At 39.2% G+C, this 26,182-nt stretch overlaps 1 protein-coding gene across 4 annotated transcripts in view; it reads left to right on the forward strand.

The window, feature by feature from the left end:
- The first annotated feature begins 12,070 nt into the window (after positions 1-12,070).
- Positions 12,071-26,182, forward strand: part of LOC149324068 (transmembrane protein 267-like) — a 48,676-nt gene continuing 34,564 nt past the window's right edge. For 2 of the 4 annotated variants that reach the window (XR_016277795.1, XR_016277796.1), the window contains exon 1: positions 13,237-13,251. Coding sequence is in view for 2 of the 4 variants with exons in the window: in XM_089495890.1 (XP_089352016.1) it covers positions 12,928-13,251; positions 23,563-23,898 (660 nt within the window). In the remaining 2 variants the exon portion in view is untranslated. Of the gene's footprint in view, positions 12,616-12,863; positions 13,252-23,562; positions 25,073-26,182 lie in introns of those variants that run through there. The other 2 variants (XM_089495890.1, XM_089495883.1) reach the window with 2 other exon arrangements.

Genomic DNA, 26,182 nt, shown 5'->3' on the forward strand with positions numbered 1-26,182 from the left:
GCGATTTTATACCTTTCCAGTCATGGTTCTTTTTATATATATTTACCCCTTCATCTGTTCCACACCACCTTATCCCTTTACTGTGTTATCTAATGAATGGTTCTTATTGAATCCGGTCCGCACCAACTTCAGTTGGGGCTATAGGGATTTTTTGTGGTTTTTTTTCCCTTCTTCCTTTCCTTTTCTTTTTCCCTTTTCCCCTCCCTCTTTTTTTCCCCCCAAATACACAAATTCTAATCTTTTATTTATTTATTTTGCTCTTTGTTCCATTTTTCTGTTAATTTTCCCCATTTTTTTTCAAACTCTTGTTCTGTTCTTCCTGCGATATACATAGTCATTCTATCCATTTCCTTGAATTCATATACTTTATTTTTCCATTCTGCTATATTGGGTATAGTTTTCCCTTTCCAGTGCCTCGCAAATACCATGCGTGCTGCCGTAATCTGGTAAAGTAATGTACTGGTCAGATTTTTATTTAATTTTGTATTACATGTTTCTGTCATATTTAATAAAAATAATTCAGGACTTAGGGGTATTATTATTTCGTTCACTTCCTGTATTTCCTTATGTATTTGCTTCCAGAAATTTTGTGTTTCCTTACATTTCCACCATACATGATACATTGTTCCCACTTTTTCTCTGCATTTCCAACAGTGTCCATCTACATTCTTTTTCATTTTTGCTAGTCTGGAGGGGGTTAGATACCACCTATAAAATATTTTAAAATAGTTTTCTTTTAAAGTATTTCCTTTTGTAAATTTTTGGGTTGTCCTCCATGAGTTCTGCCATGTATCTAGTAGTATCGTTTTTCCTAAATTTTCCATCCATTTTACCATTGTTTCTTTTACCGTTTCTTCCTTTTGATCAGTTTCTAAAAGCCTATTGTAGATCTTCTTGATTGATCCTTTCTCTTTCCCCATTATGATTTTATCGAATTCTGTTTTCCCTGTCTCTATACCTTTGTTCTTTATATCCTTATTAGTTTCTATTTTTAACTGTTCGTATTGTAACCAATTGATTTTTTTTCCCCTCGCGTACTAGAGCCTCTATATTTTTCAATTCCGTCTTCCCTTTTATATTAGTTATACGGTCTTCGTATTTTACCCAATTGTGGTTTTCCGGGAACTCTTCTTTATGAAAGGCTTCTTGTGTTGATGTCCACAATGGGAGTTTAGTGTAAAAGAAATCCTTATACTTTTTCCAAGTTTTAAGTATTACCTTCCTGGTGTTGTGGATGTTAAACCTTCTGTCTGTTTGCTCGTATAATAGAAGTGCGTGCCAACCTGTTTTCATATCAGTTGCCTCTAATTCTAATTGTTTTTTATTTTCTAGTGTTATCCACTCTTTAGCCCATAGAAGGGCGCAAGCATTAAAGTATAATTCTAGATTAGGTAAACCTAGTCCTCCCATTTCTTTTTTCCCTTGCATCACTTTTGCTTTTATTCTGGGTTTCTTCCCGCGCCATATAAATTTAGCTATATCTTTATCCCATTGTACAAAAGGTGATTTATTCGTTATTATTGGGAGTGTCTGAAATAGAAATAACATTTTAGGTAACACGTTCATCTGGATTACCGCTATTCTTCCCAAGAGTGACAAAAATTTATTGGACCAATTATTCAATTCTGCTTTGATTTTCCCCCACACAATCTCATAGTTATTTTTATACAGATCACTGTTGGAATTAGTAACTGTTATTCCCAGGTATTTAGTTTTGTCTATGATTTCTAATTCCGTTACTGTTTTTAATCTTATGATTTCTTTTGGGCTTATATTTTTGGTTATTATACCGCTTTTGCTTTTGTTTGTTTTGATTCCTGCCTGATTTCCAAATTCTTCTAAGATTTCTTCCACTTTTTTAATACTTTTTACAGGGTCATCTAGAAAGATTACTAGATCGTCTGCGTATGCACGCAGATAGTAATGATGATTTTTTGTTTTGGGTGGTCTGATCTTTTCTTCCTTTTTTATCTTACTAGTTAATATCTCTATTATCATGATAAATAATAGCAGAGAAAGAGGGCATCCCTGACGGGTCCCTTTGGTAATCGTACAGCTGTTTGTTTTTTCTCCATTAACAATTATTTGTGTTTCCTGACTTTTATATATTTTTTGTATCCCATTTAAAAATTTACCTTGTATTCCGATTTCCTCCATTAGAGTCATCATAAACTCCCAGTTTACATTGTCAAATGCCTTCTCTAGGTCCATAAATATTAGTCCCAATTTTTTCTCCTTATATATGCTATAGTGTTCAATTATATTTAATAGTGTGCGGATATTGTTTCTTAGGTGTCTCCCTGGGAGAAACCCCACTTGTTCTTCTGAAATCCATTCTCTTAGAAAAGTTTTAAGCCTTTCTGCCAGTATAGATGCATAGATTTTATAATCAATATTTAATAGAGTGATTGGGTGATAATTTGCAATATTCTCGGGGTTTTTCCCTTCTTTAGGTATTAGTACCGTTATGGATTGTTTCCATGATTCCGGTATTTTTCCACTATCGACTTGATTAATTGTTTTGTGCAGCCAAAGTGATAACTCAGATTTAAATGTTTTGTAGTAATTTGCCATGTATCCAGGTTATGCATCAGAAAAAAAAAACATTTGATTTTTCTGATGCATAACCTGTACTCAGGACAGGAGGCTAATGTTAGGACAGAATAGGACAGAATATGAAAACTTTTGCAATTGATGAAGGGCTCAAGCAAGGCTATATTTTATCATCATATCTGTTTAACTTATTACACTGAACATAGAGCAACATTTATTTATGATGCCCTTTTCACCAAAGGGTGGAACATCAAACATAATCAAGAACAAGACAAATTTAAGCATGAATGCATGACTAGTTACCTAAGATTGTGAATGGAGGTATGCATCCCACTTAAACGGTGTCATATGTAAAGCAGGATCAAACTCATAAGAAGGAGGTATGAAAATTGGAGGAACATCAACAATTTAAGATATGCAGAGAGCATCAAACTGCTAGAAGAAAATAGCAAAGATTACTGAAGAAAACCAAAAAGTAAGGTGCAAAGGCAGGTTTACAGTTGAACATTTAAAAAATTACCACAGGTGATTTACATAACTTTAAAGTAGACAATAAAGAAAAAACCCACAAAAAGCTATAGACAATGAAGACATTAAAATAGCGAAAGATTTTTCATATCTTGGTTCAGTCATTAATCAAAAAGGAGACTTGACTTCCAGGAGAGGCTGGTGTGAAATATTTACTTTTTTTATTAATAACAACTGCACTGGCCTTTTATTACAGTCCACAGGCCATTTAGGCAACACATTAAATACTGTACATAAACATATTAAAATAGCTCTGTAAAGCATGATTTAAAACAATACAATTTATAAATATATTATTTGTTTATAACAGCATGATAACACAAAGATAAATATTTGTATTATATATGTGTGTGTGTGTTTTATATTTAATTTTATGCATGATATGATTTTTCATAATATGCATGATTTTGGCTCATGTGATAATAACAAAGGTGGTATTAAATTATATACACACACAAACACAGACAGTTGGCCCTCCTTATCTGTGGATTTGTTATCCAGGGATCAACCATCCATGACCTGAAAATTGTGAAAAATAATATAAATTCTAAAACGTAAGTCTTGTTTTTATCGTTTTATGATAAAACCATTTATCACCATTTCACTGGGTCACTGTATTTGATGGGACTTGAGCATCCACAGGTTTTGGTATCCATGAGGAGGTTGGGGGGGGGGGGCTGGAACCAAAACCCAGCAGATACCAAGGTCCCACTGTGTGTGTGTGTGTGTGTATTTGTGTGTGTGTGTGTATAATTTAATACCGCCTTTGTTATTATCACATGAGCCAAAATCATGCATAATATGAAATATAAAACATTAGTAGATAGAGTGTTAAATGCCATTGGGCAGAGCTAATTTTAACACAAGTGAGAGGGACATAATAATGCTTTCTTGCTTTCTGTACAAAGCTTTGCAAAAGAATCAGTGGTTGCAGAAGGCTTATAGAATGAGCCTCAGAGTAAAGTGCATGGGCTATGATGGCCCCCTACCCTTTTTTACTGCGGCACGTACTCACTTATCACCCCCTCCTTTCTGTAGTGAACTCTGAATACAATGGCCTGTGTTTAGCAAGTGGCCTTGAAGAGTTTAGCTAGCTCAGCTAAGTATCTCTTTTGCAGTAGCTAGCTATCTCTGCACATTCCAGGCTCCAAGCAGATGTAATGCCAAGAAGAAAATACAGGACCATTGAGTGAACAGTGAACGCAACCAATCGCTTGCTGTTTAGAAAACAGCCCTCTGCAAAGGGCATAAAAGGGGGGTGGCAAGAAGCCATCAGTGCTGCAGCCTTGGTGACGCCTACTTTGGTGTGCTGCTGCCCTGCGCAGAAAATAAAGCGTTTTTATTCTAGCCAGATCGGTCTCCTTGACTCTGCTTGTCCTCTGGCAGGCCATGGGACTTTGGGTTCGTGGGTTTGGGGTCACCTGCTACACAAGTACAGATATATTAGTCATATGCATTTTAACAGCATGGAATAAGAACTTAGCCACTGCCTCCATTATACTGTTCTCATAATGTTAATCATTTTTTGAGGGTTTTCGGGCTATGTGGCCTGTTCTGGAAGAGTTTATTCCTGATGTTTCGCCAGCATCTGTGGCTGGCATTATCTTAAAGCCTTTGACTTCCCAATCTTGTTAATGTTGTGGGTTGCTAAAAGGTCAATAAATGGGTTTTGGAGCAAATCAAAGCCTGAACTTTCCCTAAAAGCCAAGGTGATTAAACTGAGACTGTCATGCTTTGGCCATATGAGAAAACATGATTCACTGGAAAAGACAATAATGCTTAGTAAGGTATTAGGAAAAGAGGAAGACTAAGACCATATTCCATACGGATCATAAGACCCATTCAAGAAGGTTACAGTCCTGAGTCTGCAAGGCCTGAGCTGATGGCAGAGTGATTTGGAGGTCTCTCATTCAAAGTCAACTTGATGGCAGTCAACAACAAACTTGGATGGTGCACACAATACCCATTTATACCATTAACATGCTGGGTGACCTTGGGCAAGTCACACTCTCTCAGCTTCAGAGGATGGCAATGGCAACCCACTTCTCAAGAAACTCCCCCCCCCAAAAAAAAATCCATAGTAGCTTTGCCTTAGGGTCACCATAAGTTGGAAATGACCTGAAGGTACACAACAATAACAAAGTCCAACATTCAAACCACACACCACAATGGTTCCCACAATCAAATAATATAGCCCTGTTTTTCTTCTCCAATGTTCATAAATAATTACTTTATTTAGTTTTCCTCTGAGTTAAAAAAAATGTTTATGCCTGAATCCCAAACCCCTCAGCCTCGGGTGACCAAATGTCCTCCTTTCCCAGGACTTGTCCTACATTTCAATCTTCTGTCCATGAGACATTTCAAAATGTCCTCTATTTTGGGCATGGTTAATAAGCATGAATTTAAAGTTTAGACTAATGTTTCTAGCTTTTGTTTGGTCGTGTCATACGTTTTTTCTTGAATCTCCTCCATTTCCAAACATGACTAAGAAACATGAAATTAATATCTATGAATGGTTGTTAGCTTTTCTTTGGTAATGTGCTACATTTTTCTTGAACGGCGTTGACCATAGAGTTGTGCTGGAGGAGCTACAAATGCCTAGCGGAGAGTGTTCTCTAGGAATCTCTAGATTTATTTATTTATTTATTTAGGTACAGTATTTATATCCTGCCCTTCAGCCCTAATGGCTCTCAGGGCGGCTTACAATTATTGTTTTTAATCAGACAGTTCCCTGCCCTCAGGCTTACAATCTAAAAGATGCCCTTCAGTGCAACATTTGGTTCACACTGACCACAGAGTTGCCCTGGAGGACCTAGATATTCCTAGAGAGGACATATTAATCCAATCCGTGAATAACCAAATCTGCAAAAGTCAAAGCCGCAAATGCAGAGGGATGAGCGTATTTGTTAAGCGGCCAACACAGCCACCCCAGCATGTTATTAATACAATATGACATTGTCCTGGCTCAGTGCTAGGGAATCCTGGGAATGGTAGTTTATTGTGGCATCAGAGCTCTCTGACAGAGAAGGGTAAATGCCTCACAAACTACAGTTCCCAGAATTCCCTAGCATGGAGCCAGGGGCAGTTAAAGCGGTCTCAAACTGGATTATTTCTACAGTGTGCTTTGGACTCAAGTGTGGTATAATAAGGGGAGGCCAATGACACACCAGCCCCAGTGACGTCACTACTGCTGCCAACTACTGTGTGCTCTGGCCACTATCAACAAGGGGAGCGTTAGGGAAGCTCCTGAAGGCGGGAGGTTGGCCTGATGATGAGAGAGGGAGTGGGCGGGGCTTGAAGCCGTCCTCCCAGGATGCTTTGCGCGCGCGAGCGAGGCAGCCAGTGTGGCGCCCTGGCACGAGGGCTCCCGGGCGGCGGTTAAGAGGTGAGAGCGCGGCCGTTGAAGGGGGGCGGGGCCGGGGGCCAGTTTGAAAACGCGAACGTTCCAAGGGCGAGGGAGGGGCACAAGATGGTGGCGTCTCCTCAGAAGGAGGCAGCAGGGCATGCTCTTCAAGGCAGTGGCTCACCCCCAGACTACTGTGCCCGGCTTTAAGGGAATTTTGGACTTCAGCTCCCAGAAGTCCCTAGCACTGGGCCAGGGCACTTGAAACTAGTGGCCTTAAACTGGATGGTTTCTACGCAGCCAAGTACACATGCATTCAACAACAACAGCAACAACAACAACAAATCCCCCAAACGGCGATACCTTTATGGGGACAACCAATATACACAAAATATACTATATATATATATATACACACACACATATATATACATATATATGCTATATACACACACAAAATATACAATACACACATATATACACTATACACACACACGCATATATATACATATATAGACTATATACACACGCACACACACAGTATACAATATATACAAAATATGCATGGCTGAGGCTTCTGGGAGCTGGTGTCCAGTATAATAATAACAAATAATAATAAAACCTTTATTTATATTCTCTGTCAAGGAATGTCTCCTAAAGGGCACAGTTTGGGGACCACTGCTCTGGATGAGACCATGAAAGGAGGGTGCCTCGCCACAAACACAGGTCCAAAATCCCCAGATACCTTTGTGGAGGGCAACCGTACAAAATGCACAATGTATATTTTGTGTACAGTGGTTGGCCCCATAAAGGTATCACCGCCTTGGGGTGTTTTTTTTAATGCAGTTGTACTTGGCTAAGTGGAAATAAAGCAGTTTGAGGCCATTTTAACTGCCCTGGCCCACTGCTAGGGAATCCTGGGAACTGTGGTGAATTGTGAGACGTTTAGCCACCTTTGTCAGAACGCTCTGGAGCCACAAATAGCAATGAGCAAGGACATTGTGATAGCATACCACTCATCCATGCACTTAAGCACTCCCTAAGCGGTTTACAAAGTGTGAGCTAAAGTGTAACAATTAATTACCATTCCCAGGATTCCCTAGCCTTGAGCCAAGGCAGTTAAAGCAGTCTCAAACTGGATCATTTTCTACAGTGTGTTTTGGACCCTGGTCAACACGGCCACCACAGTGTTGTACAGTAACACCCCAAATCCCCAAAACGGCGATACGTTTATTATTGTTGTGTGCCTTTAAGTCGTTTCTGACTTGTGGCGACCCTATTGTATATGTTCTATATTGTACATACTATATATGGGATTTTCTTGGCAAGTTTCTTCAGAAGGGGTTTACCATTGCCGTCCTCTGAGGCTGAGAGAGTCACTCCCATTGGGTTTACATGGCCAAGCTGGGATTTGAACCCTGCTCTCCAGAGTCGTAGTCCAACACTCAGATTGCTGCACCACGCTGGCTCCACCTTTTCGCCTTTATTGGGCCACCCAAAATGCATGTGCATATGTATTGCTGTTTGGGGAAGTTATTGCTGTACTTTGCTATATTTTGCTGTACATTTATTTGTACTTTGCTGTATGGCTGACACAGCCACCTCAGGATGTATACAATATCATGCGTCAATGCCAGGATATGTTCACTGCCATGTGTCAATGCCAGCTTTTGTATATATGTGTGTGTTTGTGTGTGTATTTTCCCCAGCAGGACTCCTGCACATTAAAAGCTTAGCTGTTGTGGGCAGAAATCCAGCAAGGAGAGGTTTACAAGTCATTTACCAGTGTGGTAAACTGGTTACTTACCAGCGTTACCAGTGTTACCAGTGTGTTCATCGTGACAAGGAATCGCAGATGTGTGCTGTGTTATATCCATTCATTACACAACTGGCAAACATTCATTATCACATCTTCCTTTCTCTTCCTCCATCACTGTGTTTTCATGCTTCACCTGCCAATTTTCTGCCCACCGTATGTTTGCTTAAGGACGGGTAGAGGGACAGGAGGGGTGTTCGTAAAGGTTATTACATAAAAACCCAAAGGGAACTCCATATTGCTTCCTTCTCTAACTCTCCTTCCACACCCATTGGCGTTCTTCCTGCTTTGGATTTTAGATTTGAAGCTTCACAGAGATCTCTTGTACTCTGTAAAGCCTGATGGTTGTGTTACGTAAATATATTAATATGATGGAGTGATGGCTATTAAAAACCTGGAAAGAGAAGAAATCAGCTGTGACAGGAGCTGGGAAATGTTAAAAATCTGGCTGACAGAGAATGGGTTGGGTAAAGAAGCTGGGAAGCACTTTATGTCTTCAGTAAGAACAAGAACTAGACTTTAAAATTAAAATTATCATGCACAGGGGGTTATTTAAGAAGGTGTGAGAAGACCTGAATGCTAAAAATGGAATGAAGAGAAAGTGGAAGCAGTGCAGCTGTTCCTTTTTAGCTGTACACTTATCCCTCCACATTTGCAGCTTTGACTTCTGCAGATTTGATTATTCACAGATTTTATTAATATATTCTCCAGGAATTTCTAGGTCCTCCAGCACAACTCTCTGGTCAACTTTAACCAAAAGTCGCACTGAAGGACCTAGAGATTCCTAGAGAAAACACTCCACTGGGCATTTGTAGCTCCTCCACCGCAATTCAGTGTCTGCCAGATGTTGACCACATAGTTGCACTGGAGGATCTAGAGATTCCTAGAGATGTGTTCTCTCAGGGAAAAACATAATAGTGTTTTAGTTATTTGTGGTTTTTCCACATTCATGGGGGTTCTGTGCCCTAACCCAGCAAATGTGAAGGGACAAGCGTACTTCATTTATTCGCTTGTGAGCTGTGAATCCCTGTGGTGGGAGAAAAGCAGGATATAAGTTAAATATAAGTAATTAATCAATTGCAGGGGTGGATTGTTGAAGCAACCATGGGGATACATCCAGGCTTTGATCTGTATGGATAAGAAAAGGTCAGAAATTGTTTATGTAGCTGTAATCAAATACCTTTCAGGTGAAAAAATAGCTTTTGAGGTGGGGAAATGAAGAGGAAACAGAATAACCTTGCAAATAAGTTTATTAGAAATGTGTACCTATATGTGACTGTGTTAGTCACTTTTAGCCTAAAATGTAAATTAAAGACAACCTTTTGTCACACTTCTGTATTTGATTGATTCCTGCTGATTCCTGCATGACATTGCCAGGTGGATATTTACAATCCTGGGCTGGAAAGAGAAGTTGCAAGGTCTTACAAGCAACATAGTTTGCTGCTACATTGGTGGGATTAGTGTGGGGTCTGTCCTGAAGCAATAGGGATCGAATCCAAGCCAGCAGACTCGATGATCAGCTTGGCACATCTCTGTGAAATCAGTAGTGTGACAACATAAACAGAATGATGTAGCCACAAAAATAACTTTAAAGTATCCATTGTAATATTCAGTATCACAGTATACATGTGTTTTTATCTTACTAAGACTCTATCCAATAAGGACTGCTTTACGCATTACAGTATTATATCTGTCGTAGAGGCAAAAATGGCATAAGTACTTGGAAAGTCATGTACTATAATCTGCTTCTGTCAGCAAAATGCAGTTGGCCTACCCTACCTATATTGAGCATGCATATGATAGCAAACCTGGGCTTATTGCCATGCTGAGTGTGAAATGATCCGTAGCCAATAAATTGTTCATGTCATAAAACTAACTTTGTGACACTCATTTCAAGATTTAGAAAGTAGAGGAATATGCATGTGGCTCTTTGATTTTGTTATTGTTAACTGCCTTCGAGTCGATCTTGACTCATGGTGACCCTATGGATAAGACATCTCCAAGACCCCCTGTCCTCCACTGCTCTGCTTAATTCCTGCAACTCCATAAAACCCATGACCTCCTTAATAGAGTCCATCCATCTGGCATGTGGCGTTCCTCTCTTCCTACTTCCCTCCACCTTTCCCAGCATTAATGTCTTTTCCATTGAGTCCTTCCTTCTCATGATGTGTCTGAAGTACGACAACCTCAGTTTTGCCATCTTGGCTTCCAGGGAGGTTTCTGGCTTGATCTGTTCTAGGACCCATTTGATGTCCATCTGGCTGTCCATAGGATCCTCAGCACTCTTCTGCACCACATCTCAAATGAATTGCCTTTCTTCCTATCATCTTTCTGAACTGTCCAGCTCTCACATCCATACATGGTAATAGGGAACACAATGACTTGTATGATTCTAACTTTTGTGCTGAGTTTTTGATATTGGCCTCTACATAGTCTCACTTTCCCCCTCTCTGCTGCTTCTACCAGTAAACTTTAAGATTTTCCCCTCCACCCAGTGCTTGGTTTTCCATTCAACAGTTGTCAAATGCATACATCCCTGAACAGACCTTTTCCTCACTTGCTCCTTCTTCGGTCTTGGCTTTAGTCTTGCCACCTACTACGTTAGTTCCTCACTGCCTTCTCTCTCTCTACAATTTTTTTTCTTTTGCTTTTTCTCCATCTTCTCTAGTCTAACCCTTTTCCAACTATTGCCACCTGAATCCTGCCATTTGGGGAGAGGCAGGGTGACCTGATGTCCTAACCACAAAGGGGGACAAAACACTGCAAAATGTAGAATTTTCAAGGAAAATGTAGGACACTACAAAATAAAAGCTAGAAATGCTGATATAAATATAAATTCATGCTTCTTAGTCATGCTCAAAATGGAGGACATTTTGAAATTCCTTCTGAACAGAAGGCTGAAATGAAGGATATGTCCAGGAAATGGCAGGTGTCTGGTCACCCTGGGGAGAGGGGCCGTTATCTCATATGCCTTCCGAATGTTAAGGACTGCAATTTTCCTAAACTTCTGTTAGTTTGCCTACTGGTTGGGGATAATGGAGGTTGTGGTCAGAAACCTAAGTTATGACTCCTAGGCTAGAGGATTCTTTATCACTGGGCTGTGATCATAGAATTTATTTGTATCTCCAACAGATGTTCATTTACTTTCAAGAGTATGTTCTGTTTCCACTTTTAAGAGTCCATTGTGCCTTGGCCACAGTGGCTGGTGAGAGTCCTTCTGGATTCCAGTTGCCATTGCCCTGGACTTTGAGAGCATCCCCTTTCTTTGTGTTTCCTGTGTTACTTAAATGGTAAGCCAGAGGGTAGGAAGCTGTCAAATGAGCAACTTGTAAGCCTCTCTTTGACTGAACGGTGGGGTGTGAATACTTCTACTGTGTAGCACAGTTCTGAGCATAGCATTCAAATAGCATTTCCCAGAATGGTGTAGTGGCTTGGTGTTGGACTACAACCACCATAGATCAGGATTTGAATCTCCACTTAATCATGGAAATGCACATCTCGCTCTTAAGAAGAGGGAAATGACAAACCACCTCTGGATAAATCTTGCCCAGAAAACCCTATGACAAGGTTGCTACCCCAGTTTCCCCGAAAATAAGACATACCCATAAAATAAGCCGTTGCTGGCTTTCTAAGCATTTGCACAATATAAGCCATACCCCAAAAATAAGACATAGTGATAGGCCCAGCATGGAACAGAAGGGGGCGGGAAGGGAGCGGAAAGATTGGGGCCAATGGTTCTAAAGGAAATGACATCGCAAGAAATTCAGGATGGAATTCTGTGTTTGGAGAGTTATGATGATGTTCCAGAAGAAGATGACTTAACTATATTTGAATAAATAAATAAATAAATAAGACATCCCCTGAAAATAAGCCATAGTGTGTCTTCTTGAGGAAAAATAAATATAAGACAGTGTCTTATTTTCTGTGAAACACGGTATTAGTTGGAGTTGGTCTGAAGACACAGAAGAAGTGGGAGTCATGTGAATGGACTTGGCAAGAAAGAGTATGTGAATTAGAGGTTGCTTGTTAAAAGCAATATTCACTGACTCATCTATTCATTATCTTAGTGAATGATGATTTCCTTTTTTGCTAGCGTTGGAAAACTAGCCTGTTAATTGAGCCATATTTACAGTTTTTCAGAACAACAAAAATTGTGTGCTGATAGTTGTCCTTGTGAATATGTATTTATGAAATGTAGGAATGAGTACAGCGCCAAGTACAGTGAGTGCTTCAGATGGAACCAGAAGAGGTGGTGGGGTAGGTGGAGGCAAGAAAAAGAAAGCCTGTGTAAAAGCAGTCATGACAGATCAGAGACAGAATAATAACCAGAAGAGATGCTGTTTGCAAGCTTTTGAAAATGTGGACAAGCAGATGGGTGAGTGGGGGGAAATACTGTGATGTCAAAATGATTAAAATTCAGGGAGGATGCATTTAGGACAGAGTTTGATACAATATGTACAGACATTCCTTTGTATAGACTTTGTACATATGTACAGACTTTGCTTTGCAAGCCAGAAAATGTATGTACAGAGACTAGTTTAAAAAATTTGTGCTATTGTGTAATTTCTTTTAAACTCAGTGCTGATAAGCTCTCTCATAAAGCCTTCTTTGTGATCATTACAGAATGACAGAAGACTGAACAGACAATGGGCTGTACATACCCTGGTGGCATTTTGTGCATGGAGACATGTTGCTTGCTATGGCATCTGAGACCGAAAAGGCCCATGCTCTTCTCCAGTCATTCAGCACAGCCTCTATTATTTCAAGCCTAGGACTGGGGATTTTCTGCTTTGTAGCGGATAGATTTCTACAATTTTCTTTCATTCAGCAAAATGACTGGTTGCGGGCACTATCTGATAACACTGTGCATGGTGTTGTGGGATTCTGGTCGTGGGCAATAGTGATTGGACTCAAGAAGAAAAGTGACTTAACAGAAGTCTTGTTAGCTGGTTTCCTCTCATCTGTGATTGACATGGATCACTTTGTTTTAGCTGGTTCTCTTTCATTAAAGGTAAGTAAAACCACAGATAATGAACTGAATTGTTTGGAATCTGAAGGAGTAACAAGCTTCTGATGAACCAGGAACTTGTTTGGTTTTAATGCTATTTTGGATCTCTGCTTTGATCATAAGCAAGTTTACCATCCATTTGGTATCAAATGAAAAAAATGGAGCATGTGCAATCCTGGAGGCAGATATGGGTATTGGATGGGTTAGTTTGGATTACCATAATGTGCTCTGAATGTGGATTCCTAAAAAGTGCTCAGAAACATCATTTGGCTCAAAATGCTGTAGCCAGATTGTTAACTGGAGCTGGGTACAGAGAGCATAAAATGCCTTTGTTGGCAACAGTTCCCCTGGCTGCCGGACCGGTCCCTTTCTGGATACAGTTCAAGGTGCTGTTGATGACCAATAAAAATCTACATGGCTTGGGTTCAGGCTCTTTGATGGACCTTATTTCTTATATGAGCTTGTTGGAGCTCTTAATATCCTCAGGAGAGGCCCTTCTCTCTTTTCCACTACCTCTCAGGCTTGTTTGGTGGGAACAAGGGAATAGCTGCTTCCAGACTTTGGAACTCCTTCCCTAGGAAGGCTAGAATGGCTCCATTCTTGCTTTCCTTTCTCTAGCAAATCAAAACATTCCTGTTCTACCACATTTTTAAAAACTTACTGTCATGTGCTCTGTCTTTTAATTAATATTAAAGTTTTTTAACACTACATAGTGTTGATTTTTTTTAAAGAACTTTGGTCGTTTTTACTGATTTTAAAGGTTTTTAATCTGTACGGCTTTTAATAATTTATAAGCTTCCTTGAATCCTATTATTGGGGAGAATGCAGAATATGCACAAATAAAATCTATCTGCGTGTTCACTTACAATGACATCTGTTCACTTACAATGACCTCATGAATTTCATAGGATTTTCATAGGTAAGGAATACTCAGACATGGTTTTGCCAGTTGTTTCCTCTGAAATATACCCTACAGCACCTGCTATTTGTTGGCAGTCCAAGTTAGCTTCTGTCTCCCACGAAAGTCTCCTTTCATGTGTTCCACCATGAAGAACTGAAATGAGATGCAGGAGGAAAAGACATCACCATATGCAGCATATAACACTGTTGAACAGTTTTTAGTGTCAGGCAGTTCTTCCTAATGTTTAGGTGGAATCTTTTCCCCAGTAGTTTGAATCCACTGATCTCTGTGTTAGTCTCTAGAGCAGCAGAAATCAAGCTTTCTCCTTCAATGTGACCTCCTTTCAAATATTTAAACATGAGTATCTCTTAACCTGTTCCTCTCTAGGCTAAACATACTAAGCTTCCTAAGCCGCTTCTCATAGTGCATGGCTTTCAGACCTTTTACAATTTTAGTCGCCCTCCTCTGGACACAAGTCCAGTTTGTCATTGTGTTGATGCAGCCTAGGATCATACTGGCTTTTTAAGCTGTTGCATCAGACTGTTGATTCATGTTCGTCTACTAAGACTTAGATCCTTTTCATGTGTACTGTTGTCAAGCCAGGTGTCCCCCATCCTGTATCTGTGCATTTATTTATTTTTTCTGCCTAAATGTAGAATCTTACATTTCTCCCTGTTGAAATTCATTATGTTACTTTTAGTCAAGCCCTCTTAATATGTTAAGTCATCTTTAACCCTGATCCTGTCCTCTGGGGGTATTAGCTACCCCTCCTATTTTTGTGCAGTCTGCAAATTTGATAAGCATACCCTCTATTCTTTCATCCAAGTAATTTACAAAGATATTGAGCAGCACTGGGCCCAAGAGTGGGCCCTTTGTCACCCCACAAGACACATCTCCAGGATGCAGAGGAGCCGTTGCTGAGCACCCTTTGGGTTTGACTGCTCCACCAATTACAAATCCATCTAACAGTTGCTTTGTCTAGCCCACATTTTACCAGAATATCATGGGAGACTTTGTCAAACGCCTTCCTGAAATCAAGATATGCTACATCCACAACATTCCCTTCATCTACCAAACATTATTTTATTGAAATGGGAGATAAGATTAGTATGACTTGTTTTTGAGAAACCAATATTGACTTTTAGTGAACACAGCATTGCTTTCTACATGCTTACAGACTATCTGTTTAATGATCTGCTGTAGAATCTTTCTTGGTATGGATGTAAGGTGGATTGGGCGATAATTGTTTGGATCATCTCTTTCCCCCCCTTTTTGAAGATGGGGACAACATTTTCCCTCCTGGGACTTCTTCTGTTCTCTGAGAATTCTCAAAGTTTATTGGCACTGGTTCTGAGATTACCTCTGTCAGTTCCTTTAATAATCGTAGATGTAGTTCATCTGGCCATGGAGACTTGAATTTATTTAGAATAGCCAGGCATCCCTGCATGACCTCTTTTTCTATTCTGCACTGCATTTCCCCTGCTGCATCATCTGTTCCATTTTTGCTTGTTTTCCTTTTCAGAGAAGACCAAGGCAAAGAAAATGTTAAGTAGTTCTGCCTTTTCTCTGTTCCCTGTTGGCATTTAGCTATCTTCCCATTGCAGTGGCCCTACCATTTCTTTGTTCTTCCTTTTGCTATGGACATAACTGAAAAAGCCCTTTAAAGTGATTTTAGCCTCTCTAGCAAGCCTGAGCTTGTCCCGCACTTTAGCTTTTTTTATTTTCTCCCTAAATGTGCTGGCTATTTGTTTGAAATTCTCTTTGGTGATTTTCCTCCCTTTTCCATTTTTTATAATGTCCTATTTAAATCTTAGCTCAGTTGAATGTGCTTTAGACATCCACCCTGGTTTCATTAGACACCTCCCATTTTTCCTCCTCGTTGGAACTGTTTGAAATTGTGCCTTCAATATTTCACTTTTTAAGATACTCCCATCTATCACGAACTCCCTTTTCTTTTAGTATTCCTGATCACAAGATGACACCAGTGTTTCCCTAAGTTTACTGAAATCAGCTTTCTTAAAGGGCGCCCTAGAGATCACTTTGAGGTCATGATTACAAACGTTGTTAATACGTAACCTCAAAGAAAAAGACCCCCCCCCACCTCATTTTAGGTGTACATTTGGTGATAAAAGAGAAATAAAGGTTGAAATTAAGAACCCTACATGGAAAAAATGGTCTACAATTAGATTCCTTGTGAAGTCTGCCATCTACTGGGAAAAAGATGAAAAGAAACAGCTTTAATATTTCATGTTTTCATAAAACAAGACAAGATGGATCTCCTAAGTCCAATACACAGTTAACTCACACTATTTTGTATTTTCCTTTCATAAGCATTCTCTTATATATAAACACTCACAAAAATAAGCAAAGCAAACCAGCAAAAACTAAGTAACCGTCCAATAACAAGAGAGTTATAGAACATATTATGCCAGTTTTATTATCTTAGTAAAACAATTAGGATGAACTATGATTTTTAATACTAGATGCAACTGACAATGTCTACCTCTGCTAAGCAAGTTGGACAAAGACAAAATCAAAATCAAATCTTATGCAGGAGGAATGTGGTTTCTAACGATGGGGGAAAGGAAAATGAAAAAAGTACAAAAGAAAGAACTATCAAGGATTTTTTTTAAGTTAGAAAAAGGGAGGAAAGACATTTGAGAAAGGATTAGAGTTTAGAAGAATGTTTGAAAATTTGATCTCTTTCAGGAGCTCTGAGACAAGTCCCCACATGGAACACTGTTGTTGCTTTTGTTGCTGTGCCTTCAAGACATATCCAAATTATGGTGACCTAAAGAGAACCTGTCATGTGGTTTTCTTGGCAAGATTTGTTCAGAGGGCTGTTTGCTGTTGACTTCCTCTGGGGCTGAGAAGGTGTGATTCACCCAAGGTCACCCAGCCAGTTTCCATGGCCGAGCAGGGAATCGAACCCCTGTCTCCAGAGTCCTAGCCCTACGCTCAAACCACTACACCACAAATACTGGCAACAGGGATCTTCCCATGGGAAAAGATTATGGAATGTGAAAGTTGCTGTCCATTATGCAGTACAGGTTGAGTGTCCGTCGTCCAAATTGCTTGGGACCAGAAGTGAATCACAGAGCTGGAAAAGACCACAAAGGCCATCCAGTCTAATCTGCCATGCAGGAATACACAATCATAAATGTTTAGGATTTTTTTTTGAATATTTTAATATACTGTACATAATGAGTTATCTTGGAAATGGGACCCAAATCTATACATGAAATTCATTTATGTTTCGTACACCTTAAACACATAGCCTGAAGGTAATTTTATACAAGGTATTTTTATTAAGTGTGTATGTGAAACAAAGTTGGTGTATGTAGAACCACCAGAAAGCAAAGGTGTCACTATCCCAGCCATCCATTTAGACAATTTTAGAGTACATTGGGTCCTTGGTATTGGTATCCACTGGGGTTTGATTCTGAGACCCCCTGTGGATATGAAACTCGATGGACATTCAAGTCCCATTAAATACAATGGATAGTCGCATATATAAACTGGCAAAATCAAGGCTTGCTTTTTGGATTTTATATATTTTTTGAATATTTTTCACACTGTGGATGCTTCAATTGTTGAATATGCCAGGTAAACTGTATTTCTGATTTTGGATTTCCAGATAAGGGTACTCAGGCTGTACAGTATTTCTTGTTTATTCCATAGGAAAACAGTAGCCATCCATTACAAGCACAGTCAGTGTCACACAGATCATAAGCAAGGCCTACATCAGCAGCACTGACAGACAGAAAATGAACTACTACTATGTAAGGATGCCACTTTTTCCTTTCAAATATTTTAATTTTGGTTTCCATAATGTAATGTAAGACGTGCAACATACAGCATTCAAAATCAACAGGATCATGGCAAAACAAAAAACAAAACAAAAATGAGACAATCTCATTTCAATGCAATACTGCCCCAACTGATACTTCTCAACAGAAGCTGGAACTCTTCCTGGAAAGTAGAGCTGTAGTAGTAATGGATGATTTCAACTATCCTGATATTTGTGGGAAGTCAAACTCTGCCAAGAATATACTGTAAAGTCCAACAAATTCCTCACTTGCCGTGCAGGCCATTTCATTATCCAGAAGGCAGAAGAGGCAGCAAGGGGATCCTGATTTGATCGCCAACAGTGATGACCTAGTTAATGGGGTGGAATTGATTTATTTTATGTATTTGTTTTATTTATATGCAATCTTTCTCCCAGGTTGGTGGGATCCTTAGATGGGAATGGCCATGTTCTCCTGGAGTCTGTTATACTGTGGCAAGGGAAGCCAAGTGCAGTCAGACATGCATTCTTTTCATCTTTTCCCCAGTAGATGGCAGACCTCGCAAGGAATCTAATTGCAGACCATTGTTCCATTTAGGGTTCTTAATTTCGACCTTTATTTCTTTTTTATCACCAAATGTGCATCCAAAATGAGGTGGGGGGGTCTTTTTCTTTAAGGTTGCTATTAACAACATGTTTGTACTCATGACCTCAAAGTGATCTCTAGGGCGCCCAACAACTATGACTCAGGTTGTAACTCAAGGTTTTAGTTGCATTTCGATAGGTGAATTGAACGGTTGTAAAGTTTATAGTGATATCATCATTTTGTGGTTTTTCCAGCTAGTATGAACGACTGAAAGCAGTTTACAGTTGCTCTTAAAAATAATCTAGAAACCATGCCCTATGAGGAGAGGCTGGAAGCTGGGTATGTTTAGCCTGGGGAAGGAAGGTTAAAGAGTGACATGATAAGCATGTTTAATCATTTGAAGGGTAGTCATATTAAGGATGGAGCATACTTGTTTTCTGCTGCTTATGAAACTACGACACAGAGCAATGTATTCAAATGCGAAGAAAAGAGATTGTTGGTGTCCCTTCCCCCAGTTTTCATACTTCCTTCCTCCTTTCTTTGTATCAAGGAGTCAATGTACAGAAAAACATTAGGAAGAACTTCCTGACAGTAAAAGTTGTTTGACAGTGGAATACACTCCCTTCTTCTTTGAAGGTATTTAAACAGAGTCTGGATGGCCATCTGCCAGGGGTGCTTTGATGGCGCATTCCTACATGGCAGAATGGGATTGTACCAGATGGCCCTTGTGGCTTCTTGCAACTCTTATGATTCTGTGAATCAAGAATAGTAATTTTAAAATATCAAGCATCAAAGCAGCATTAGTAAGATTGCTTTTCCTGGACAGAGACCCATCTAGTCTGTGGGCTGTAGGAGCTCAAATGCATGTCATATTGGTAACACCCATCATAAACTGTCTTTGCGTAATTAGAAGCATATTGCTTCTGATCACAGCGTCTCTACTTACAAACTATCAATATAGGGCAGTGATCAGAAATGACACAATCGTGCTTTCAAAATTAGAAGATTACAAGTGGGGACTCGCACCAATATAATGCAATGAATTGCTGCTGTGCATTTTCTATCTAATCCTTTTGCAAGATGTGCATGCTCTTGGATCTTGGATGGGGTTAAACAAATTGAAACTTAATCCAAACAAGACAAAGGCACATCAGGGAATAGGGACTCAGCCTATGCTGGATGGAGTTACACACACCCTGAAGACGCAGGTTCATAGCTTGGGTGTGTTCCTGGATTCAAATCTGAGCCTGAAAGCCCAGATTTCAGTAGTGGCTGGGAGTGCATTTGCACAGTTAAAGCTTGTACACCACCTGTATCCTTTTCTTGAGTCTGGCTACAGTGACCTATGCCTTAGTTTCATCCTGGCTGGATTACTTTGCATGGGACAAGAGTGTTCAGAAATTTCAACTGGTCCAAAGAGCTGCAACCATCTTACTAATGGATGCTGGTTACAGGGAGCATACAGCTCCCGTGTTGAACAGGTCTGCTGGCCACCAGTCCATTTCTGGGCACAATTCAAAGTGCTGATTATGACCTTTAAAGCCCTACATGGCTCAGGTTCAAGTTATTAGAAGGACTGTATTCTCCCTTATGAACCAGCATGTGCTCTGAGATCTGCAGTGTTACTGACAAAGTTGGGAGCCTTGGGTTTCCCACCAACAATGATGGTATCTCCTTGATATATTGGGGGAAATTATTAGCTCAAAAGGAAGCCTGTGAGAGATTAGGTAATCTCTCCACTTTTCTATACCAATACCAGATTGGGTAATCTTTCCACTTTTGTATACCAGTACTCACTGCAGAGAGACTACAGTTTCAATGAATAAAAGAGTTTTATTTAGAAATGTGCAAAGGTGCACGCAAACACACAAAACTAATGCAACCTTAAGACCCACACAAGACTAACAGAAAGGAAAGGCGTGAAAGGTTGGATAGCAAGAAATCAGGGTTACAGTTAACAGTCCTGAAGAGAGTTGTCCATGGAAAGCAGAGAGTGGCTCAGACAGAGTCTGAGGGCAATACAAAGAATGGAGATATGGTTTGCAGGACAGAGCTTGGTCTGTAGCATCCTGTAGCAGCAAATTGGTTATGTGCAGGATTGATATTTATGTCCTGTTGTGCACCTTGGAGGGCAACTTAACATTCCCACAAGGTATAAACAAAGATTTTATGGTTTTCCCATGGGATCAGCAATAGGGCTCTGGAATGAGTGGTGGCCTTGGAATGACAAAACATTGATAGGATTTGAGACAACCCCTGGATGGTTGGATAGGAAGGGAGAATAAAGACACAGCCAAGGGTAAGAAGGAAAAATGGTCTTTAACTACTCTGCAATGGGACTCACTCAGTCCCTGTTGAGAGAATATATGCAGAGAGCTGGAGGAGGATGTAGTGATCAGCAAACCCATTTAATCTTTATTTAGTGCTATCTAGGGCTTACATATGTCTTCAGGCCAGTGGGTCTTTCCCATGTGAAACTTCTTAGTGTTCGAAAAGTCATTGTGACCTCTTAAAACATGCCTGACACTAGATAGGAAGATATAAAAATATGAAATCACATATTCCAGCTGTAGGGGTGTAGGATATGCCAACTGCTGAAGAAGCCCTTTCCCATCACCCTCACAGGTATATCTGGTGGGAACATGGGGAAGGACCTTTTCAGGGCTTCTCCCAGGCTCTAGAACTCCCTTCTGGTACACTCCCTACTTTCTTTTTGCAGACAAGCAAAGACTTTTCTATTCCGACCGGCTTTTGATGACTAGTGATATCAAACATATTACACAATGTGCTGGATGTTGCTAATTGCTGTGCTTGTTTGTGTGTATGTGTTTTAATATATGTTTTAACCTGGTTTTATTTTTTTATAATTGTTTATTTTTTTATTCTTTTTATTTTGTGGATTTTAACAATGCTTTTTAATTGTTGCTTTGAGGGAGCCAACATAGTGTAGTGGTTTGAGTGTTAGACTATAATTCTGGAGAGCCTTGGTTCAATTCCACATTTGGCCATGAAACCCACTGGATGACCTTGGGCAGTTCACATGTTCTCAGCCTCAGGGAAAGGCAGTGACAAACCACCTCTGAATAAATCCTGCCAAGAAAGTCCCATGATAGGTTCACCTTAGGTCCCCATAATTCAGAAATGGCTTGAAGGCATTGTGACACACGCAAGTTACTTTGAATCCCAATCTGGGAAAAAGGTGGGATGGAAATACTATTATTATTATTATTATTATTATTATTATTTCATCACTACAATTTATTTTTTTAAATAAAGTTTTTGAAATGTAAGGTGTAGCCAATCTGCATGCAACTTAGTGGAACGAACGGAGAGCTTCTGTGTATAACTAAGGGCTTGATTTAGTCTAGGAAGAGGTCTGAGTGGAATTTAATACATTGACTTTTGCTTTAATCTTAGAGGTATTGGGATTATTTTCTGGAAATGGAAGACCATACTGAGAGACAGTAATTTACAGCAGCACTGCATTGTCACCCACTGTTAATACTGTGCATCTAAGGTAGAGATGGTCTGGATTTCCGTTGAAAAATCCCCATACCTCACAGGCTAGAGCAAAACCCTCATTCTGTAATAGGGATATAAAATCTATATTGTAGGATTACTATATACCAGTGCTATTTAAAATAGTGGTCCACAGAATGGTGTGGGTCTATGAGACATCTGCTTTACGTCTGCAGCAACTCCCCAGAAAACTATGAGAACAGAATAACAATATGGTATAACATTGCTCCCTGACACATGGAAGGGAAAAATGCTGCTCCACTATAACAGACATCTAGGGAGACACTTGATCAGCATGGGATTAAAAACAATGGATAACATTGCAGGATGGTTTTCAGCAGCTCTTTCAATTGAACCTAAAGCCTAATATGATTTGGACAGCATAGCAGGGTTGTGATAAACCCCTTTCTCCAAATTAAACTTGCACCAAATGACTTGATTGCTTTGAAATTTGTACTGAACTTTTGCACAGGTTTTTTTTAAAGGGGCTTCACACTAAATAAGACATGAAAACAGGAGCTTTTTTCTTTGCTGTTAGGGGTGGCGAGGAGAGAGACTGAAACCTGTAGGAATCCATCTACATTCAAACCTTTAATTTCTCCATTATTTTATTTTATATGATAAGTTCTCACTTCCAACCCAGGGATAATTGAAAATAGGTTACCAGTGATAACAAGGCAAAGAGATGTTTCTCTAATTTTTTTGTTTTCCATCCTTTTGTCTTTCTCCAAGATACAGCATTTTGTTGTTCCTCCTCTCTCAACCGTCAGTCACTATTCTGGGATTACTGTGATTCTTGCTCTTGGGCCTCTTTTAGGGAGCTCAGACCCTGTTTAGAGTTTGGGTTTTGTTTTTAATATTTTGTATTTTTGCAAACTTTGGAGTTTCTCTGAATCTGTTTATGCATCCATCTCAGAGGGAATAGTGCCATTTTAACTACATAGCCAATATTTGATTAAGATTAGAAAAAGAATTAATTGAAACACTTGTCTAATTGTTGTGATTTTTTTTTTGTCAAGTATTTAGTTCCATCCAAATGTTCCCTTTGCATTCATTTGAATCAAGGAGCAATATTTCTAAAAATTCCCAAGACATAAAAGAGATAGTTTAAAATTTCACTACCTCTCAAATTTAGCAGAAAACCATATGGGCCCAGCTTGATGCCGAGGTATGGGCTACTTTTCTTGACTGGTAACAAATGCCTCCCCTTCCGTTGTTCCATGTCTAATAATTCAGTAAATGGCTGAACTACCCCACGATCAGAAATATCCCAGAACAAGAGATTATAAAGTAAGACAACAATCACAGGAATGTTATACAGAAGAAAAGAGAAGCAAAGAAGTGGGGCACACTGAGAATAATGTCTGCTGAAATACGAACAGTGACTAGTTTCACGCCTGTGTTGTCATTTCTGTCAAAATATAGATCAATGAAGTAGATTCTAATTGTTAGATACAATATACACTGTTCTTATAATACATTTAACTTTGTGAATTGTGTGTGTGTTTTTCCCCCACTCAGGCTGCCTTGACTCTTCCACGAAGACCATTCCTTCACTGTTCCACTGTGATTCCTGTTGTGTGTCTGACGTTAAAATTTATTATGCATCTTTTCAAGCTGAAGGATTCTTGGTGCTTTCTTCCCTGGATGCTGTTTATCTCCTGGACTTCACATCATGTTCGGGATGGAATTCGTCATGGCCTATGGATCTGTCCATTTGGAAAGACTGTTCCCCTGCCTTATTGGCTTTATGTGGCAATCACGGCCTCTTTACCTCATCTCTGTTCTTTTATTATGTATTTAACAGGAACAAGAGAACTGATGTCGATAAAACATGGGATTCATATCGATGTCTGAGGACACTGTAAATGGTTGTGTTTGTGTCACCAAGATAATTCACTTGTGATATAAACTGACATTGCAAAGTTTTATAACAGCAGCTTTGCTTCCTTGAAGCCACTGTTGCCCAAGGTAATGTGATCAAATAATGTCCAAGTCGTCTCTTTGTTAGCATCTCCTATAGAGTTTTTTTTAATTCAAAAATTGGCTAAGTATTAAGAAGGATGAGCAGTTGATAAAAAGGGTGATCCTTCCTATTGCCAGTTCATAGTGACTGAATCAGTCCATAGCTCAAGAATTCTAATTTCAGGAAGCAATTATATGTTCCTCCCTTTCCAGTCTCTATATAGCTTTGGGAGAAAAAGACAGAGTCATAGAGCTGGAATCAGGAGAGGAAAAAAAATACACTGTGGGGCATTTCAGGTGGGATTTATACTGGGCAGCTGAGACCACTGTTGTGGACATCCTCCACCTCAAATCCAATTTGAAAAAATAAAGTATTTGTTAAAGTCTTCCTTTCCTCTCCTCCTATAATATCCTCCTTTACCCCTTGTCATTTTCTGCTCATAATAGTTGTATCTCTGAGCCTTGTCCTTTCTTTAACTAGTTGTCATGTCTACTGAACTGTTAACATAAAGCATAATTAAAAAGCTGCTAAGGACCATTAAATATTTATTTATTGTTTAGAAACATCCAAAATCAGGCATCTTATACTTTGTTTAGTTAGGGGGTTAGCAACTGGAGGTCTTGGAGCCAAAGCCTTACTCCCTGTAGAACACTACCTAACCCCTCATTTGCCAGTATGTTGGTGAAAGATATGAGGGGGGAACTATGTGTCTAAAAACAAAACACAATGGGAAGCCGGGTTTTTTGTTTGTTGAGTTGGAGAGGTCTTACATTTGTACAATGTAAAACATTTGAAATGTCTTCTGATTTTAGAAGCAAGGGCTTAGACAGAATGCAAAAGGAATAAAACAAAGTCCTGATTGTGTCACAATTATGTTTGTGGTAAAGGAATAAAGGCATTTTTGTAAGAGGTTTCACTGGTAGTATAAAAAAAAGGAACAGTAGTGGAAAGATAATGGCCCCTTGAAAGATTTTCCATTTACTGTATATGTGTTCTAGTTTTGTTTTAATTTAGTAGCATCACTGAATTTTAATATTCTTTCTGGCTTACAGAAGAATACTTAACTATGCTATTTTATTTTATTGCAACACATCAAGTGCTGCTGTTCAGTCTTGATTAATAGTTTTCTATTTTTTTATCTAATAGAAATACTGATGCATGTAAAATATAGTAACAAGTTTGTGAAAATGGAATTCAAGGTATGTTTCCCATTATTGGTAGCTTTCTGCAAGAGCACTTTTAAGTTTAAACTACTGAAGAAATCTAGTTTCCTGTTCTTTGAAAACTCTTAAATGAATCACTCTGAAATACTATGTGAAAATGTATTGGGTGAATCTTTTACAGAACGACTTTAGAAGTAGATGACAATAGAATAGTAAGTAATACATACAAAGGTAAAGAAAAGTGTTTGCAATCTTCATGCATTTTATGGCTGCTTCTAACCACATAAGTGTGACCAAAATAAAGGTAATCATTCTGCACAGCTCAAAATAGCAATGTGGGGGATGTTTGGTTATAATATTCAGAGGAACAGTGGTCATATTCCCAAATTGGGAGAACTTTAAAATGGAATAAGATGCAGATAGGTTATAGGTTCCATACTGGAAATGGTGTGTGTGCCTGTTCACACCTTAGGTTTTCTAATGCAGTACTATTGAAAGTTGTGGTCTGTGGCCCTGTCCCAGTCTACAAACCATTGGCTGCTGGGTCATGGAGAGTCTCCAGGAAAAAAAGAAACAGTTGCATCCAATAGGCACAAATATAATGATAAATAGTGATACCTTGCACATTAGAGTTAAAAATGCTTGTTTCCACATCAAATAGCTTGAGAAGCACCACTGTAATGGATATACATCTGCCTGCTAAGTTGTGTTGCACCTACTGTGTATTGAGAGATGGCATTTCTGTTATTGTCTTTATTCAGGATTTTCCGTAGATTACATATCAGTAAATCGGGGTTTTAAATGTGAATTTTTACTTGTCATTCCCAGTGGATCCACTAGTCTAGGTATGATAACATACTTGTATTATACTTGTGTTGCTAATCATTATTTTTATTCATGCATTGCTTTTCTAGCTGTGCAGTCAATATTAGCTGCATACATTTTTAGGTGCACATATTAAAATTTAATGTGTGAATTGTACAATGAGCAGAGTCATTGTATAGAAAAAATG

This window comes from Sceloporus occidentalis, unplaced genomic scaffold (genome assembly GCF_023333645.1).
Source record: "Sceloporus occidentalis isolate IW3139 unplaced genomic scaffold, rSceOcc1.0.p SCAF_1, whole genome shotgun sequence".
Taxonomy (NCBI): Eukaryota; Metazoa; Chordata; class Lepidosauria; order Squamata; family Phrynosomatidae; genus Sceloporus; species Sceloporus occidentalis.